Below are 19,929 nucleotides of genomic sequence, written 5' to 3'. Positions count from 1 at the left end.
CATTGACTGGTATCTGAGGAGGAGCAGAGAGGGGTGACCTCCAGATGTGTAGAGGGAGAAACCTTAGCTGAGGAGGCGAAGACAGATTCAAAACACACAACTGCATCGAGTGGAATGAGTTTTTCATTGAAGTTAGTGTTGGGAAGGGGTTAATGGTCAGAGAGAGGGGGCTACTGACCTAACCAGAGCACTTCTCTGGCCCAAGGTAGCGTTAGCTCCTCCCTGCCTGTTAATAGAGAATATTTCATTTAAAATATACACCTTTCTCTCTGCTTAAAAAATCTGGAATTACACACAAGTTGGCCTGTAACACCAGGCCCATCACACAGCCTGGGCACCCTGCCCAACATCACAGCAGCTTTGTCAGAGCAGTAGGGGGAAGGGGAAAGCTTATGAGGCTGGTGGGCACCTGGTTGTGGTTTCATAGCTTCTCGGTGCCATGCCCTGCTGCCATACCCAGCGTGGCCTATTTACATGTCCTATATACACACACAGGTCCGGCTGGGACAGCAAGGAAGACTGTCCCGGATAGGTTAGGGGGTTGAACTTTGCTCCTAGCCATCCCTTCATCTCGAACCCCTTCTAGTCCTTCTTCTCTGGGGAAAGTTCTTTTGCCTGTCAGGGCTGCTCCGCATGGGAGTGAGATAGGAATGGGCAGGAATAAAATACCACAAGGCCTTTGTCCCTTACAGCCTGGAGAGGAAGCTTTTCCCAGAGGCCATGTCCAAGGGGGCAGAGCTGTCAGGTCAGATTACACAATGCCAGGTGCTGGAGCTGGGGCCCCTGAGCCTGTCAGGCTCCAACAAGTTTGCTTTGCCCCTCAGGCTAGGGGCTGTTCAGGGGTGGAGCTGTGGTTACTGACAGGTATTGGCTTACAGGAGGAGCAGGCATGGAAGGAAGACAGCACTCTAGTTCTGCTCCTGCTTCTCGAAGGCCCTGGCCCTTCCCTTTGTACTGTTAACTCCTTCCTTGCTGGAGCGAAGGTGTCACTGCCAGGACGTCCCACATGCTGCCCTTTGCGTGAAGAGCTAGGTCTCAGCTCAGTCCAGCATGGCATCCAGTTGGTCAGCTAAGGCATCAAACATGGTGCTGATATCATCCAGGATGTGTTTGGAATCGCCAGGCTGGGAAAGGCTGCTGGAAGGGGAGAGGACAGGATTGGTGTCAGGACAAACCCCCATGGCCCTCATCTGTGTGCTGTAGAATTTATCACCCTGCTCCTGGAGATGACACCAGGGGCTGGGGGAGAGGGTGGGTAGCTGCTTCTAATTTTCAGTCTTTCTAGCAACTGCCCCTACTCCCCACCCTCTCCTCTCCCCTGTCTCTCACCCTTCTTGATCCTCAACACCGATGCTCTTTTCAGCTGCCCTCAGGGCAGCTGCCAGGGAAGAGCTGGTCTGCTCTAGTCTCTGCTGGGCATGAGCAGCAATGGGTGCTCCCCCACTCTCAGGTTTTGGTGGGGGGATGGGGCGAGAACCAAGTTTGGGAGCCAGCTTAGGCCCTGAGAATGCAAGTTGTGTACAAGCCACTGACACAGGTTTGTGAGATGGTCCTAAGGAGGAAGAAAACGGCCAGTCTGTTATCTGCAATAGGAAAAAGGGCCTCTCAAAACCCATAATACCCCTCCGCCATCCCCTCATACCTCCTACTGGCACTTTGATGAGGGCCAAGGGTGGGGCTGGGGACATCTCCCCCTTTTGAGGGGTGGCCACTGAGTCCTCCAGGCCAGACCCAGGCAACTGGGGACCAGGAATCTGAGTCAAGGTATTGGTGGAGAGGGGGAATGCAGGGGTGTTAAGAGTCAGTGAATTGTTAGAGGCAGGACCAGAAGGGGTGGGAGTGGAGGAGCTGGGTGGGGGAGGTGCTGGGGAATCCATGGTGGGCTGTGAAGGTAGTGGGGCTGAGACAACTGGGGTAGGACTGGCAGCTCCAAAAGCCAGAAGTGCTGTCTGCAGTGGCTCTCTCTCCCGACATTTGGGCCTCCGTTTGACAGTGTCTGACTCTGTAAGGTTGAAGTCAAGTCCAGGGGGGATAGAGACCTCGCGGTTCAAGGGCCCAGCAGGTTTGGGCCGCTGCTTGATAGTCAGGTTGCCTTCTTCAGCAAAGGGCAGTCCCTCACCAGAGCTGCCCCGGGATCGGGATGTTCCTTCAGAACCCCGCTCCTCTTCTGTGTCTGAAGCAGGACTCCCAGGTGCAGGAGAGCTGGGGGGATCCGAAGGACCAGTTGGTTCACTCAGTGTGCGTCTCCGGGATGCTACGGCTTCTTCTTCGGGCCCTGGACTCCCACCAGACAACAGAGAGTCTGGCGTGGTACCAGAGACAGAGCTGAGACGTTTTGGTGGTGGAGGCGGAGGCCCTTTTCGGCGAGCTCGTAAGGCAAAGGACTGGCTACGGGGAGCCCCTCTAGTCAGAGCAGAGCCAGGGCTAACCTGGGTCAAGGTGCTTCGACCAGGGCGCCGAGTCAAGGTAGCATAGCTGTCCAAGGCACTGCCCACTGGTCCTTCAGCCTCCCCTTCTGTCAATCCTGGGCGGCTCAAGCTGTGGGAGCGGCGTTTGGGTCGGGGAGGGTCAGGAGGAGTTGAAGGGGAAGCAGACAAGTAGGAGAAGGCCCGGGAGGCACTAGAAGGTGGCATGGGAGCTGGACTAGGGGGTGAACTATGGGGATGCATGAGCATATAGGGGGGTGTGTCCTTGCTGGAAGGGTGTTCGTTACCCTCTGGCAGATTCCTCTCCGGAGGGGGACTGGGGTGCCCAGTATTGGGTCTAGGGGTAGGCTGTTCCTGAGAGTGCCCAGAACCCCTAGAACGTGCCCCAATGCTCTCCTGGCTAGGGGAACGGGTTGGGGGCAAGGTCAGCGGCTCTGGGGTACCCCTGGCCATGGCTGCTTGCAGCTCAGGGCTGAGTTCACTGGCTTGGAAGGTGACCAGCCGGGGTCCAGCAGGGCCATCGCCATTCTCCAACCCCTCAATGGCCATCACTTCTGGACCCCCGGCCACTCGCCTCCCACTCCCACCCCCACCCCCACTCAGTCCCTCCCCCTGGAGCAAGCTCCGTCGAAGCTCTGCCAGACGTTTCACTCCCAGCATCAGCTTCTTCTGATGACCTGAAGAGAAAGGCAGAGGGAGTCAGGCTGGCTGGGTCCCAGGACCCTGCCACCTAGCCTAGTCACTCAAAAAAAAAAGTCCCTTCTACATGTTTCATGCTCAGTGACTTCAAAGCACTTATTTATGTTCACAATTGTTGTGAGGGTCAGAGCTAATCCCCATTTTACAGATTAAGACTTTCTAGCCCAAGCTCATACAGCTTAGTAAAGTGACAAAGTTGTCACCTGAACCTGGCTCTTTTGACTCCAAGTCCAGGACTACTACAGGGAAGAGGGGGCACCCTGATTGCTCCTCTCCCCCAGCTGCTTCCAGATGGACACATGACAGACTCATTAGAAAAGGTGGCAGGCTGGATGGAGGTCCCTGGGGTGGCTGGGAGTTGGAGGTGGTGGTTCACCATGCTTACCGAGTTTATTGACTCCAATTTCCTGCAGCTCCTCCCAGGTAAGGTCGGCCACCAGCCCCATGGAATCATAGCCACTGCTCACTAGTTGTTTGTGGTACTGAGGCAGCCCCAGGGCCCCTAGCCACTCCAGCAGGTCCGCCTGCAACAGTGGCTATCAGCTCCAAGCCTCAGGATAAGCATGTAATCCAGAGCCCAGTACAGGGGGTGCTATCTAGCCCTGGGCACGTGACCACCTGTGCTTGATCTGTCCTGGTGTGGGGAGTGTGCCAACGGTGGAGGGTGGGGATGGGGACTGTGTTCCTCCACAAGGCATTTGGGGGTGAGTGGGCGCAATACCCAGTATGTTCTAATTAGCCACTCACCGGGATATAGCTAGGTAGCCATTCTGCAATGTTAAGCTGGGTGATCTCAGTAGCAATCTTCTTCCTGTGCCCAGGCTTCGTCACCCCAATGGCTGTCAGGTCCTGGTACGCAGGGTAATGCCCATCAGATTCTATTACTTGGCACCTCCCTACCTTGGCTCTTCCCTATCCCTTGCCCTTTTCCACCAGCACTGACCTCTGGCGTCATTCGGCTGATGGTTGGCACGTCGTAACCAGCCTGCAGGAAGTGAGTGGTATAGCTTTCCAGCTGGAACTCGCTCAGCCAATTGTGAATAGCCTGAGCATCCTGGGGAGGAAGGGAAGGACGATAACTCAGAAGGCTCTGCTCCTCGATTCCCTCCCCAAGCAGCCCAGAGCTTGACCCCGTCCATCAATTAATCTACAAGCATTGATTAAGCATGTACTGTGTGCTAGGCACTGTGCTAAGTGTTGGGGCTACAAAGAGAAAGTTAAAACTGTCCTTGTCTTCAGTGAGTTTAATGGGAGAGAACATGTACACATAGAAACAGATACACACACATATACATATATAAATACATACATACGTACATCCATATGCGTATATACATGTATACAAATGAATACGAGATAGGTTTGGGATGGGATACATTAGCAGCTGTGGGGACTAAGAAGGGCTTTAAGTAGAAGATGGTACTTAAGCTAAGTCTTAAAGGAAAACTAGATATTATGAGATGGAGGTGAGGATGGATTGCACTCTAGGCAGGGGACACAGCCAGTGCAAAGATCAGGAGGTGTGAGATGGAGTGTTACACATGCAGAACACATAAGCTAATATAGCTGGATGAAAGAGTTTGAGGAGGGATGTAAAGACTGAGAAGGTAGAAACAAGTCAGGTTCTGAAGAAATTTAAATGTCAAAGTTTATTCTAGAAGTCATAGGGAGCCATTGGAATTTTTTGAGCAGAGGAATAGATGACCTGTGCTTTAAGAAAATTACTGGGGCAGCTAGGTGGCACAGTGAGTAGAGCACTGGCCCTGGAGTCAGGAGGACCTGAGTTCAAATTTGACCTCAGACACTTGATACACTTACTAGCTGTGTGACCTTGGACAAGTCACTTAACTCCAATTGCCCTGCCTTCCCCTCTCCAAAAAAGAAAAGAAAAGAAAAGAAAATTACTTCAGGAGCTATATGAAGGATGGATTGGCATAGGGAAGGCTTGAGGCAGGGAGACATGAGATGTTGCAATATTCTAGGCCAAATGCAGTGAAGGTCTGAATAAGGGTATTGGCCGTGCGAATAGAGAAGCACGGTATTCAAGAAATAATAGGGAGAAAGAAATTTCAAGATTTGGTGATTATTAGATATGTGGGATGAGAGTAAGGAGTTGAGGATGACACCAAGGTAACAAAATTGGGTGACTGGGAGGAATGTGGTACACTTAATATTAATAGGGAAATTTGGAAGAGGGTTAAGTTTTTAGAATGGAAGGCAGGGCCTCTGTTTAGGACATTGAGATGCCTACTGGACATCTGACTAGATTTGTCCAATAGGCAAAGCTGGTGATGAGGAGCTCAGGAGAGAGACTCAGGCCAGAAGTATATGATGGAGTGCAAACTGTTTGAGACAAGTAATTTGATCGATTTTTATGCTTTCATTTTGTGACAGCCATTGTCAGGCGTGTATCTGTCTACCAACACTAGGCTGACTGAAAATGTCTAATCTTGACCAGATGAAACCATTTGAGCTGGTTTCCCATACTTTTAGTCATTTCTCTTGTCAGGTGCATGATGTCAGGTACGTGCATGCCATAAATGTGTTTCATTACTCTTATTTGTTGTGTTTTTAATTCTGTGATTTCTCCAAGGAAATGTGCTAAAGTTATAGCTCTTAAAGAGCACACTTCAATGACAATTAGAGATATTGCAATGCCTACCGATGTCAAGTATTTCAAGAATCCTTCAAAACAGGATTGTTACATCAAAGTGGAAAGGAAAGTGTGGAAAACGAAAAACAAGGTCAAGCACTGACAAACTAGTATTGCTAAACACCCAAGAACATAAGTAAAAACCTTCAGAGGGACCTGGCAGCTGAAGGGGTTATTGTTAATTCCTCTAGTACAGTGCAGGCTTTTTGATGCTGGAAGAACAGGAAAAGAGCAGCTAAAAGATACGAAGTTGCTATGAAGAAAAAAGGCTTGTCGTGAACAAGATAATATAAAAGCTGGAGTACTGAAGGTGACTTACTAATGAAACTTACTTTCATTCGAGGTAATACCAAAACCATCGTCAGAAAAAGTAAAAGTGACCCTGTGATATCTGAACATATTCATCAGACAGCAAAAACATCTACTCCAAAAAATGTTTTGGGGATTTTTTTTAAATTTCCAGTGGGCCTAAAAGACCTATTTGCATTGAGGAAATCAGTAACATATTGATATACTCAGAAGCAGAATTATTCCAGAATTACAGAAATTTCCAGATGGAGATGGGATACTGCAACACAACCTCACGCTAGCCCCTCTGTCATGAAAGGTTAAGACATGTATCCAAGAGATGTAGAGAAACATGCTTAATTTGGTAGTTTGAGATATTGCTAGATTTAAGCACCAATGAAAACTTATGGGCCATAATCAAGGCTAGACTTGGCAAAATTGTTTGTCAAAGGTACACTTAATAGTCGATGTAATAAAAGAATGACTTTATGACGAAGAATTGCAGACTATGGGTTTAAAATCCTGTGAATTCAAAGCCAAATCATGGACTGCAGCAAAAAGAGGCCATGGAGCACATTCAAAGCTTTTGAAAGATGTAAAAAGTTAGAAGGTTTATTGTATGTCGATAATTTTAAATTATTTTACTGTGTTCCAGTTCATTTGCACACCACTGTAGGTCAAGAAATCATCTTCATAAAGACGGTAATGGAACCCAGAGAAGTGGACGAAGTCACTGAGGGTGTAGAGAGAAAAAAGGGCCCAGGACAGAGCCTTGGGGTACACCCACAGTCAGTGGGCATGGCACAGATGATGAATCAGGAGAGGAGACTCAGAAGACTGAGGAGTAGTCGGAGAGCAGGAGGAAAACCAGGAGAGAGTAGAGGGTGATAATCATTGTTAGAACCAGGAAGCATCCAAACTGAGCCTATGGACTGGATTCCTTGGACTCCCGCACCTTAGTTCTTGCAGTGGATGAAGCATACCCTGGCAATATCCTCAGCATACCCTTCTCCAACAACCCAGGTCTGATTACAATTCCTTGCAACTCTCACATACACACACATCCACCTTGTTCTAACCTCAAGGTCTAGGAGGTAGGGATGCCTTCCCAAATAGGGGTCATACCTTCCCCTCCAGCAGCTGTTCTGGTCTCACATCCTGGTTGAAGATTTGTTCCCTAGGGCGGTGGTTTGTCAGAGACCAGTGGCTCAAGCCTTCTGGGGGAGGCAAATGAGATGTGGTAAGATGAGTGCAGTGTCTTGGCCATCTCAGCCTCCTGAATTCTGGCCACACTTCCTAGTCATGGGGTAGAGCCCATAGACCCCTACCAGTGCTAGTGTCCCCTCACCTGGCAGGGATGTGGGGTGCAGGCCAGGCAGAGACAGGTCTTCTCCAGTAGGGGTCAGTGGCTGTAAGGGGAGAGCAGAGTCAGGAGCCATGGGGATAGGTATAGGATCAGATTTATAGTAGAAGGCACCTTAGATCTAGTCCAAGAACCACAGCTGGGCCAAGAAGCCCAATTCAGCACCCTTTCTGTTACATACAATGCCCCCTTGCCCAAAGACTCAGCCCCATACCTGGCTATTCTCAATGAGGAGGCCGGTGTTATGTCCATTTGGGCCTTCTGAACTTTGACCGCTACCTGCACTGCGGATGCTGCCCACACTCCCTTCACTGCCCACGCTGTTCCTGTCACTGGCTGCTGGGAAGAGGAGGAAAAGAATGAGAAGCCCAGTTGACACTATCGGCAACTTATGAGAGGTGACATTTATAGAGAACTTCAGAGTTTCAAAACTGCTTTATAGAAATGATCTCGTCTGATCCTCCTAACAACCCTGTGAGTTAGGGGCTGTTATCCTCATCTGACAGATGAAGGGACTGAAGGTCAGAGAGATTAGCTAGCTTTTTCGACATCACACAGAATATTAGGATTTGAACCCAGATTTCCCTATCCCTGAGACCAGGGCTCTATACCATGCTGCCTCTAGGAGGATGCTAGGAGGAATGGGTTAGTGTCAGTTTTCAAGCCCTCAAACAGGAGACTTACCTGGGCTATCTGGGCTAATGCCAATCCGAGGAAGTTGGCTATAAGTGAGAGGGTGCAGGGGGTCATCAGTTGGCAACTGAGGGGTCCTGGCAAAATTTGGCCGCAGAGGTATGGTCCCAGCTGAGGGGCGGGGTATGGTGACCCCAGCCCGCTTGCTGACCACTTCAACGATGCCCGGTGGGAAGTATCCCACCCGGTCAGTGCCCAGTTGGCTCTCATGTATGTGTCCCTTCCATCGTCCATCAGGGTGTTGTTCGAGAACCTGCCGACATGCATGGAGAACTGGTTCAGCAGGGCTTGGGGACCTAGAGCAGCAGGTGTCCAGGTCCACAGACCCCCTTGTTCAGATCTCCACCTTCCCCTACACCTCTGATGTCTTATAGTCTTTCTGACTCTTCCCTTCCCCTTAAAGAATCATAAAACCTCATCAATGCAATGGACCTTAGGATTCCCTCACTATCCCTCACCGTGATGATGTCTCCAGCCCGGATATTGAGGGCAGTAGGGTCATGGAGGTTCCAGAAATCCTTGAGAGCCCGGACCTTCAGGATCCCTGATGCTTCTGAGAGAGAGAGCAGGAGAACAGAGATGATGCAAACATTGCTGGGGACATCTCCCAACTTAGCCCCTCCTTCCCCTCCCCACTCCGTCGCTGGCCTCAATCTTCCCTCCCAAGCTCCAAACTAAAGCTGAATGTGAAATTCTCCCCAGTGGCCTCTGCCTCTCTCTCAGCTCGCCCCAAGTCCTTGACACCCCACAATCCCTAACCATGCTGACTTCATCATCTCTTCTCCTGGTCTAGGCTCTCCTGAAGCACCTACTTTCCCATCATATTATTCCCACTCACCCCGTAGTAATTGCTTGATTTCCCGGCTGGCCTGAGAAGTAGTGAATTGGTTCACGATATCCAGGGCTGTCTGGTTATACGTATTCCTGATGTTCACGTCCACACCACCCTGTGATGACCACTGTGTATCAATTCCCTTTAAGATCATAATTCTCCCCTCAACTAAAATGTCAGCTGGTATGACTCCCATAGAAACTCCTCCAAGAGTCATCCTCTTTAGGCTATGACATTCACAGGTCTAAAGCTGCAACGGACCTTGGAGGCCATCTCCAACTCCATTTCAAAGATGAGGAAATGGAGGCCCCAGGGAAGTGAACTGATTTACCCAAGGTCACAGAGATAAGAAGCATCTGGGAGCAGGCTCGGAACTCAAGTTCACTGCTCCCTGACCCGTTGTGCCGTGACTCTGCCTCCCTAGTCCTTGAAACACAGGAGTTGCTCAATGATCATTTGTCAAATGAAGGAATGCCCTCGCCTGCCCATGTGCCCTGTGGCATCCTCCTCTTGGCACACATGCCTACCTCCAGCAGCAACCGCACCACGTCGGTCTTCCCATAGAGCGCTGCCTCATGCAGGGCGGTGCCTGTCTTCGTCTGGCGGTTGATCTCGATCCCAGCCCTCAGCAGCTGCCTGAAGAAAGGAGATGGAGGATTGTGGGGGAAGGAGAAAGAGGGAGGAGTTTGCTGCAGAGGTTACAGGCTGCTCAGAAGAACCGGCAGTGACCGGGAGGTGAAAGGACAGCAAGGGAGAGAGCAGATGGAACGCACAGAAGAGGAAGCAGGGGCTGAGCAAGAGTTACCTGATAACCTCCTTGTGCCCATTCTTGGCAGCCAGGTGCAGTGGGGTAGTGTAGTTGGGGTCACTCGGATCTTTGGCCTCACCCTCCAGCAAAGCCACACACAGGTGGCTATTTAGGAGTAGCTGGGCTACCTGTGGGTACCATGCCCATGTCAGGAACCTTTAGGTCCCAGAAATATCTATCCCAAGAGCACTCAAATCCTACCCTCCCACTGTATACCCAGAGTACAGTCTGGGGTGCAGAGTGAACACAGGGTGAGGAGGCCTCACCAAAAGCGGGAAGGATGACCTGGGGTACAGCGAAGGCAAGGGGGGGGGGGGATGCCTCACCTTGAGTCGTCCAAACTCACAGGCCAAATCCAGCGGGGTCTTCTTAGCCTTGTTAACCAGGCAGGGGTTAGACTGATGCTGCAGAAGCATCTCTGACTGAGGAGGGGACACAGAGTGAGTACTCAGCCTTGGCCTTTGCCCCTCTGTGCTAAGGAGGGGAGGGAGACAAAGCAAACTCCCCAGGATGGCATCTACTTCTGAAAACTGCCACCCCAAGAACCCACTCACCACTTCATAATGCCCGTACTGGGCCGCCAGGTGCAGTGGGATCTGCCCGTCCAGGGAAGCAGCATTGACGGCAGCGGCTGCTCTCAGGAGCAGGCGCACGGGTTCCAGCCGGCCCTGCCAGGCTGCGTAGTGCAAGGGACGCATGCCTGCGAAGAGAGGGACAGCCCAAGGGTGACTTCTCAGGCTGGCAGGGGCATGAGTAGGAAGAACTTGCTGAAATTATCTGGATTCAGCACCCTCAGAGACAAGGCGCTTGGACTGAAGCGTCTGAGCTGATATTGAAAAATGGTGGCTCAGTGGGGGTGAGTCTAGAACGGGAGCCCTTACCTTGGGGTCCATGAGATTTTTGTTTTTAATCCTATGATAACTGTATTTCACTAATAGGTTTGCTTGGTAATCCTATGTATTTTATTTCATGAACTTAAAAAAACTATTCTGAGAAGAAATTCATAGGTTTCATCAGAATGTCAAAAAGGGATCCATGACACAAGAAAAGCTAAAAAACCTTGGCCTTTAATAATACTAATTGGTGTTTATATCAGACTTTAAGGTTTACAAAACACCTCATCTATGTGATTCAACTGCGTCCTCACAACAACATTCCTATACTTGTCCCCACGTTATAGACTGAGGAAACTGCAGCTTGATTTGAACTCAGGTCTTCCTGACTCCAAGTCCAGTGTTCTCTCCACTGAGCCTCACCACAGCTGCCTAGCTGGGTCTAGAGTGCCCAGGCTGGGGCACCCAGGAAGGATGAGAAATTCCAAGTTCTCACCATTGCTGTCTTTGATATCCACTGTGGCCTGTGCCTCTAGTAGTAATGCCATCAGTTCCAGGCTGCCCCCCAAGGCTGCATGGTGCAGAGCGGAGAACCTGGGGGACAGAGCAGAAGAGCGTCCCAATTCGGCACGAATCCCACCGCCTTGACACCCAGACCCTAGGCCTCTCCCGGTCCATCCACTGGGCCCCAGAACCACCCAGGGAATGGGTGGCAGGAGAGGGCTGGGCTATCTCTGCCCGATGTTCCCCTCCTCAACCTTCTCCGCCTCCCTCTCCCCCCTCTCACCGTGGGAGCGCAGTGAGAGGCTGGCTGAATGAAAGGGCTCAGTGTCTGGGCTGAGAGGCCTGTTTGTCTGGCCATCTCCCTCCCCCCTACTCAGTGGGCCCAGAGGAGGGGGCCGTGGGAGCGGGAGCCTGAGGATTTCTACCCTAGAGGGGAGAAAAGGGGGCCCAGCAGGAATCTGACCTGAAGGAATAGCCTCTAAAAGAATGGAAAGCCCCTCCCCATGACCACCCAGCTACATGCCTTCAAGCTCTGTGGGTCTGTATGACCCTATCCCACCCACTCAGATACCCCTCTTCCCACCCCAGGCTTCCTCAGATCCCAGAAATCTAGTCAATGACACCCTAAGTATATGCCCCCTTGGGGCTTCCTAACTCCTATTACCCACTGCCTCAGTTTCCCAACTGTGTACTCCATGGGGAAAGCAACTGCACTCACTCACCCATCTGTATCCTGGTAGTTTACGTTGAGCTTCTTGGTGGAGCCAAGGAGTTCTGAGGGAAGGGTGCGAAGTTAGGTCAGGGCCAGAGCCCTTCTATAGCCCACCCTATACCCTGCCCCTCCCTGCCTCCAACACACACACACACACACACATACATACACACACACACACACACACACACACACACACACACACACACACACACACACACACACACAACCAGCCTGACTTCTCTTTACCCTGCCCGCAGTCCTGCAAAGGCTGGCACTGACCTCTCGGTGTACAGGAAAACACAAGTCCCATGGCCCCTGACCCACTCCCCACTGATGCCCTGCTCTTCAAAATCAAGGAGCCACCACAGCAGCCCAAGGCTTCCTCTTTCCACAATCCCCCAGACTAGCTTCTGCTTCTAGGGACAGTGGAGAATGAGGGGGTGTATGGGGGGAGGTGGCATTGCCAGCACGCTGTGCCCTATGCCGAACAAGCCCATGGAGCACATGGTTGACATTCTTGCTGAAATAGGCAAAGGAGAGACAGAAACCTTGGGTGTGGGGTTCTAAGGCTTAGGAATGGAAGGGCAAATGCCATCCACGCCTTGGGGACCGTTTCTTCACTATGGGCTCCAGCAACAATCTCTTGCCATAGGGTTACCCAACATTCAATCTTGGCTGGCATAATTATTGAGATGCCCCCCTGGCTGGCCACATGTTGGGGCTGGGCTAGAAACTAAATTCATATTTTATTAGTTAACTACCACATGCAGGACACTGGGTTAGGTCCTGGGAATACAAAGATGAAATACAACATACACCCTTCCTTCAAGTAACTTGTAATCTATTGGCACATCCCAGTTCTTAGGGGGAATTGGATAGAGATGGGAAGTGTAATTGTGGTCCATGTGTGATTAGATGCAGGAGGGAAGGGTGAAAAGGGGCTCTATGCAGACCACCAAAGAGGGATCTGTCAGAGATCTGAGGACCTAGAAGGCCCTTTCTCCCGCTAGTTCCCATCTCTGCCAGGGAGGAAGCTTGGCCCACCCCAGGCCTAGGCAGAGAGCCAAGCACACTGGTCTAGGCCTGTCCCTAGGTCCCAGCTGGGCCCCCTAAATGCCCCTGCAGCCTAGGCAGGACAGGATGTCATTCCATTAGTGATGAGCCAAGCCAACTGTACAGAGGGTATGTGTGTGTGGGGGGGGCGGGGGGAGCGCTGACATGGCGTCTTCCCCGGGCTCCCTCTCTCTGGAAGTCAGTTGGACTCCCCCCTAAGGGGTTATGTGCAGAAATAAGAGTCAGACCTAGGAGAATTTAAGTGGGGTATGTTTGATGGTCAAGGGGAAAAACGCTAAATTCATGACTGTGTGGAATTATTCCTCTGGACCTCAATTTCCTCTTCTGACAACTCCCTAAGGAACAGATAAGAGTATCATCAGCTCAGCACAATCTTCAGTGCTAAACTCCCATCACTGTGATGGCAGAGGTGAGGGTTGGGGTTCAAAGGTCATAACTCCCATTGAGCTGAAGCTGCCAGGAGTGACAAGGGAGACCTTCCTCAGCTCCTTATTGGCACGTAGGTGGTTCTGCTGCAGAGAGAAGCCAAAAACTCGCCCTCTGGGGAGCAGCAGAAAAACTCAGTCTTACAGCCAGCAACAGGAACAAGGGCCAGGTCATGCTGGATTGCTCCAGCCAGGCCAGAACAATGACCGGAAAGGTGGTAGGGGAGAGACTGTTAGCATGTGGGGGTGGAGTACCACAAGGAGAGTACCAGAGAGAGAATGATGTTCCCCCGGGTAGCCCTGCCCAAATCCCTCTTCCCCTTAGGGGTCTCAGTACCCTTGGTGACACAGGGTGGGGAGTGCTAGGCTAGCCTGGGAAGACAGGATATGAGCTCAGTGCCTCTTCCCCAAACCCCCTCCCTGCTCCAGGAACCAGGAAATGCTTTTCCCCTTCCTCTGATTAAAAAAGGAAAGAGTACAGAAAAGGGATGGAGGTGGGGAGGAATAAAGGGAGGGGCAGGGGCAAGGCCAGGCAACCCTACCCCTCTCCTCCTGGCCACCTGCTCCTCTCCTGCTTCTCAGTCAGGATGGAAGGGGCTCTTTCTTGTATAGTTGACCCAAGGGAAGGCAGGCAGTGACTCCATCTGGGTTAAGGGGACTAGAGCAGCTGTGGAGGAGGAGATGAGGAGGACAGGAGCACCATGGACCAGATCCCCAGCAGGGGAGGGAGCAGAGGCCCCATTCACACTGCTCCTCCTTCAGAATGAGGCCAAGACCTGGCATCTGGCATTGCCACTGAAGGTAGCACCTTCCTTTCTGCCACCTCAGGTAGCTTCCTCCCAGGAGGAAGAAACTGGGTCCTCTTGCCTCCCTTTCATAGCTATCCTTCTCATCCCCAAACTCCAAGACAGAGCGGGAGGAACAGAAAACTAAAGAATGCCCTACTCCCCTCATTTCTGCTCAAGGCAGCCCTGCCTAGCTGCTAATGCCTTCCGTCTGAGGTTACTTTCTATCTAGTCTGTAAAGCTATAGCTTGTATGTACCTAGGTATTTACATATTTCCCATTAGCTTGTGAGCTCCTTGTGAACAGGGATTGTTTCGTGCTTTTTTTTTTTTATGCCCAGCTCTTAGCATAGTGCCTGGAACATAGTAAGAGATTCCTAAACACTTGTTGACTGACTGACTGACCTGTTAACACACACAGACACACACACACACATCTCATTCAAGGACACAATTGTTTGCATCTTGTCTCCCTCTTTAGAATGTGATCTCCTTGATGGCAAGGACTGTTTTTGCCTGTCTATGTATTCCTAGTCTTTAGCACAGGTCTGGCACATTGCCCTGGAGGAGGTCGGGATGCACCCATATCAAGACTGAGATAGACCTCTCTCAGTCTGGCTCATTTGGAATGCAGGCCAGCAGTGGGAAAAGAAAAAGGGTCCCAGGCAGTCTGTGCCCTCCCTTCTACCTACCACTATGCCCGATTACTGCCATGTCACAAGCACAATGCCTGGCCTAGGTAAGGTGACAGCAGAGTTCCCAGATTCACTGATGACCCTAGTCACCAACCCTAATCCCAGCCTAACCCAGCACAGTGCCTGGCACATAGTACGCACTTAAAATAAATGCTGGAGGATTCATTGACTATCTTCCACTGTTTGGAAGGGGTGGGGGTAGGGGTGGCTCTCACTTTGTGTTCTCACAAACCACGAGGACAGAGGCAGCTCAATCAAGGCCGTGCTGGGCAGGAGGCCAAAAACAACACAGAGAAGGAGGGAAAAGAGAGTGCAAGAGAGGGAAACAGGGTTAGGGTGTGGGGCAGAGCTGCACCCTCTCACACAGTCTGCAGACCCCTAGAGCACAGCAAGACTCAAATCTGCTTTTAAAGGTTTGAGATTAGGTGGTTATCTCTGGCCTTCCTCTGACTTATTCTTCCCCACCCCACAACAAACAATCCTCCTTTTCAAACACTGACCCGTCCACTCAAGCTCGGGGAAAATAATCAAGTCAATATACCCTTGTAACTGGGAAGGGCATGACAACCTTCAGCTTGGAACCAACACACTCCTTTCCCCATCCCAAGGCCACCCCCACCCCCAAGGGGAATGTAGGCTACATGAGGGCAGGGTCACTTTTATAGCTAATAATAATAATAGCCAGCACTTACATAACACCAACTTCGTTGCCATGTGCTGTACTTTTATCCTCACAACAATCCCATTCTGTGGTTGGGGAAACTGAGGCAAAGGTTAAGAGACTTGCCCAAGGTCACACAGCTAGCTAGTACATGTCTGAGGCAGGATGGAATTCAGGTCTTCTAAACTCCAGGCCCAGCACCCGCACCTAGCACTCTGTTTGCCAAATAGTACGGTCTCAATAAATGCTTGCTGATTGATTCAGAGAAATATTAGCCAAAGGCAACATGTACAGAACACTCAAAACTCATGGAAAGACAGGTGCCCAACTCCCAAAGAAGAGACCTGTCCCAGTAAATTCCTCAAGGTCCTGCCCTCCTAAAAATCTTTCCGGACCTCTCTGGAAGCTCACATCCCATGAAAGGAAATAAATAGGTTGATGCCAACAATAACCTCATTGCTTTAAGTTCAGAATCGAACACGGTGGGGCCGGCTAGGTGGGTGTGAAGTGGATAGAGCATCAAGCCTGGAGTCACGAAGACTCCTCTTCCTGAGTTCAAATCTGGCCTCAGACATTTACCACCTATGTGATCCTGGACAAGTCACTTAACCCTGTTTGCCTCAGTTTGTAAAATGAGCTGGAGAAGGACATGGCAAACCATTCCAGTATGCTAGTCAAGAAAATCCCAAATGGGGTCATGAAGAATGGGACATGACTAAAAAAAGACCGAACAACAACTTTGGGGTTTCCCCAAAGTATTAGCTCTGAACACTAGGTACTCTGGAGCTACTATACTGCCAGGAGATGTAGCCGTTGAGGGCTAAACCTCCCAAAGCCATGAATCCTCTTGGGCCTGTTTCCAACTCATCCCACCCACAGGACTGTAAGGATAATACTACTAATGGAATGACTCCTTTAAGATCAGTCCTGGCCACATAACAAGGAAGCTTAGTGTCTACAAGGACTATGGGATCCTTTTTCCTCCCAATTTGAGCTCTCCCTCCTTTTGAGTGGCATTACTTAGAACATGACTCGACCTTCAATTTCCCCAACCAATGATGTACCTCAGCCAACCCTCCTTCTCTGCTGCCAAATGCAAGGCTTCCCACCCAAGGTCACCCTCCCCAAACCCTGTGGAAAGGGCAGTCTTCCAGTCACACCAGGGGTAACTCACTGCTCTTAGCCGCCTTGAATTTGGCCACCAGCTTCTGTACCCCAGCTACATCCCCATTCTTCACAGCAAGAATCAGGTCCTGCTCCCTCCCCATCCTGAATTGGAAGGTTGGGGCTCAGAAGGGGAAGGGCACAGAGAGCAGGAGATGGCCCTGGATATCCTGGGCTTCAAGATGCCATGCCCCAGCTCCTCAGAAGTCCTGGCAAAAAAATCCAGTTAAAAGTCCTGGGGATGGAAGTCCAGAGGCGAGGAGGAGCAGTGCCCGTGGGCCACTGGCTGGCTGTCAGCAGCTGACTGGTCCTGGTTCCAGGTGCTCAGAAAGTTGCTACCACAAGCAGGAAAACCAATCTTGGAGGGCGCGTGGGATGGGTGAAGATCTGGACTGAGACCAGCTTGCAGCTTCTGACAACTTCGGGATGGGCCAGAACTGGCCACGCCACCCTTCCCTGTTTGGCACAGGAACTCCAATGCCTATCCTGAAAATTGCCAGCATCCCCACTGGCAGGTCATGGGGTCTGTTTCTATCCTGGAAAGATAAGGCATTCCCCACAAAATAGAAGTCTCTTTGCTGGAGAGGAAGACTCAAATCTTCAGCTGTGGCCTAAAGAAATTGAAGAAAGAAGGTATCAGTTGTAAGGGAGGCCAGGAGCCAGAGATCTGGCACACTCTGGGTATTATTGCCATCCCAGGACAACTCCAAGATAATCTCAGAATGACTTTTGCTTTATGGTGAAGGAGGGCTGAGCCTGTCAAGATGGTTAAGAGGTAACCATGATGTAAAAAAGTGGGAAGGGGTGGGGGTGCTAGGTTGATGGGAGGAAGCACTGAGTTCTGGGAAGGGGAGGCTGAGTCACATATATCCATGGGGCATCTGGCAGCACCTCAGACTTGGGGCAGAAGAGGCTCTAGTAGTATGACATGGGGACTAGGGTAGAGCAGCCCCCCTCCCCATAGTCCCAGGTTCCTAACACCCACAACTGCCTTGCTGTGGAAAGCAGGGGGCCTAGGGCACCGGGCATGAATCCCAACGGGTGGGAGTTGACATTCTCTACTTTAAATTAAGGACTCCCATCCTCCATATACATCCTGGGCTGCTCTCTAAAGATACATCTGATCCCCCATTCCCTAGTTGGCCTCAGTTCACTGGCTAGGTATTATAGGGTTCTTTATGGAAGGTTGGGATGGGAGGGGACGAACACAGGACGCGATTGTGACCCCCAAAAGAATCTGTGAGTGGAAGGAGGCAGCGCCGAGTTATTGGACAGAAAAACTGGACACCTGTTGCTCACCCATCCCTGGTTGTGTGTGTGCGGAGAATAAAGTAGACCCCCTTTTTGGGACAGAGAAGAGGCAAGATCTTGCTCCCAATTGCTGCCTCCCCCCCTACCTTTCACCCTGGATCCAAGTCCTAAACTCCCAAACTGATACCAAGCCAACATTAGTTTTCTCAGCTAATCCTACGCTTTCACCCACCCCGAAGCTGGGGGCGGAGACCCGGGACCTAGGTTGCTGGGGGCTCCCTCCCCAAAAACAAACAGCCCTCCGGCTCTCCCTGCACCACTCTGGCAGGTTGGATACCCCCACCCCCACCCCGCTTCCAGGACCCAAATCTCAGCTATCTAGCAAGAGGGCGCCCGCGACTGGGTACGGGGCTCATTAGCCTCCTTTCCCCCCACCCCCCGCCCCTTCGGAACCCCCTACCCTGGGAGGAGAAACAATGCAAGGGGGACGGGGAAGGGGAAACAGGCGCTCGGATTAGACTGGGGATTGGGAGAGGAGGTGGGGTTGGAAGTTGGGATGAAAGGATAGGAAGGGAAGCATAGAGTCGGGAGGTGGGGGCAACTGCCTATCCCGCAGGGAAAGTTACTTTGTATCCTCCTCCAGTCTCGCTTCTCCTCCCCCTTCAGTCCCGGGCTGTTGGTCTCACCGCTTCCACGTCCAGCCGCCTCGCCTGTTAGCAGGACCCCCCGCCTCAGCCCCCTGCAATGCCAGAGCACAGCTCCCGCCGGCCCTTCTCCTTTCTCCTCCTTCTCCTCTTCCTCCGCGGCCGGCTCGGCGCCTCCAGCAGGAAATCCCGCCCATCCCCCTCCCCACACCCTCCTCTCCCTCCAGCCGGATTTGGAGCTCGGGAGCTCTGGGGCCCTCCCGGCCAAGCCGTCGGACTGTCACTCAGCCTGCTCCGCCCCGCCTACTCGCTTCTGTCCCGGCCCGACCCAGGGAGTCCGAAACTGACATGACGCATGCGCCCAGGTGAGGCGCGTCTCTTACCCTACGCTCCCGCTCTTCCCTAGCCACCCCCCTTCCACTATCCCAGTACCACTCCTCGAGAGAGAGAGAATCTTTGGAGCCGGGAAGGTGGCCGGTAATAGTATCCTAAGCAGAAGGCACCAAATTAAGGGACAAAGGAAGTAGAAGAAAAGTGACCCAAAGGGGGAAAGAAAACATGAGACGGGAGAGAAACAATATTTGGGGACCTACTTTCCCCCTCTTTCCTTTCACTCCTGGGTTCCAGAAGCACCCCCCGAAAGGTGTGACTCCCCAGTTATTCTTGACCTACGTGTCTAGTTGGAGCAATGGCTCCATCTCGCGGAAGATCCTGAGACCGTCCTGCAGTTTTCAGTCGCTCCTTAATCTTTCTGACTCTTGAACTAGGGAGCCTCAGGGGACCGCCCCCAAACCCCTAAAACGTGCTTAAGGACACCTCTGGAGAGGCGGGAGCGGAGGAAGAATTCTACAGTTGGGAATCCTGGGTTCTTTTGCTTTTTACTAGGGAGAGAGAGTGTGTATGTGTGTGTGTGTGGGGGGGTATTAGGAAACGCTGAATTTAGAGCCAGGGACCCCTGCATCCAAATCCGAGTTTTGCTACTCATTCATTACCTGTGCAATCTTAGACAAACCACTTCTCCTTTCTGGGCTGCTGACTGAATTAAATGACCTTTCAGGTTCCTTCCAACTCCAAATCTACGATCTTGTGAGTTGGCTGACCTGTCTTAGCCAGGTACAAGACCAATTCTAGCCAGAAGACAGATTAAGGCACTCTCCTAGTTATTCCTGTTCCCGCCCTGGAGACAAAATCTTTGGGAAAACACAACTTTGCCTCCGGAAAACCCAGAATTTGCGGTTTGGGGTTGTGGATAATGGAAGTGTGAAGACACTTGCCTGGACCTCGGTAGGGAGGGGACGGGTGAAAGCTTCATTTTCAGCACTATCCTGGGTCGGACAGCTCTCCGCCCCCCAACAACACCCCAAAACCCCTATTCCCCTATTTCTAGGTTAGGACTAAAGGAGGACATAGGTCCAAG

At 51.5% G+C, this 19,929-nt stretch overlaps 1 protein-coding gene across 11 annotated transcripts; it reads right to left on the bottom strand.

The window, feature by feature from the left end:
• Window positions 1-105: 105 nt before the first annotated feature.
• CASKIN2 (CASK interacting protein 2) lies at window positions 106-18,665 on the bottom strand. Of its 11 annotated transcripts, none has more exons than XM_036757544.1 (20): window positions 18,555-18,665; window positions 16,628-17,228; window positions 11,822-11,873; window positions 11,092-11,189; window positions 10,317-10,462; window positions 10,089-10,184; window positions 9,760-9,890; window positions 9,482-9,590; window positions 8,961-9,069; window positions 8,581-8,675; window positions 8,114-8,375; window positions 7,644-7,768; window positions 7,415-7,475; window positions 7,192-7,283; window positions 4,069-4,179; window positions 3,873-3,974; window positions 3,511-3,649; window positions 1,643-3,103; window positions 1,330-1,552; window positions 106-1,137 (listed from the first exon to the last, which is right to left on the bottom strand). In XM_036757544.1, the coding sequence occupies exons 2-20, from the start codon at window positions 16,719-16,721 to the stop codon at window positions 1,041-1,043; spliced, it is 3,603 nt and encodes a 1,200-aa protein (XP_036613439.1). In that variant the 5' UTR covers window positions 16,722-17,228; window positions 18,555-18,665; the 3' UTR covers window positions 106-1,040. The 11 variants fall into 11 exon arrangements, with proteins under 11 accessions (XP_036613439.1, XP_036613441.1, XP_036613443.1 ...); XM_036757546.1 differs by having other exon boundaries at window positions 106-1,134; XM_036757548.1 differs by having other exon boundaries at window positions 106-1,134; window positions 7,644-7,765.
• Between the last annotated feature and the right edge of the window lie 1,264 nt (window positions 18,666-19,929).

This window comes from Trichosurus vulpecula, chromosome 4, assembly GCF_011100635.1.
Source record: "Trichosurus vulpecula isolate mTriVul1 chromosome 4, mTriVul1.pri, whole genome shotgun sequence".
Lineage (NCBI taxonomy): Eukaryota > Metazoa > Chordata > Mammalia > Diprotodontia > Phalangeridae > Trichosurus > Trichosurus vulpecula.
This window is presented reverse-complemented; position numbering and strand designations above follow the sequence as displayed.

Excerpts from the sequence above, each read along its gene's own strand:
- CASKIN2 (XM_036757538.1), bottom strand. The coding sequence starts at position 16,721 with ATGGGGAGGGAGCAGGACCTGATTCTTGCTGTGAAGAATGGGGATGTA. Across the intron at positions 11,874-16,627 it reads ATTCAAGGCGGCTAAGAGCA|AACTCCTTGGCTCCACCAAG; the intron begins GTGAGTTACCCC and ends CCCTTCCCTCAG. Across the intron at positions 9,891-10,088 it reads GTGAGTTTGGACGACTCAAG|GTAGCCCAGCTACTCCTAAA; the intron begins GTGAGGCATCCC and ends TGGTACCCACAG.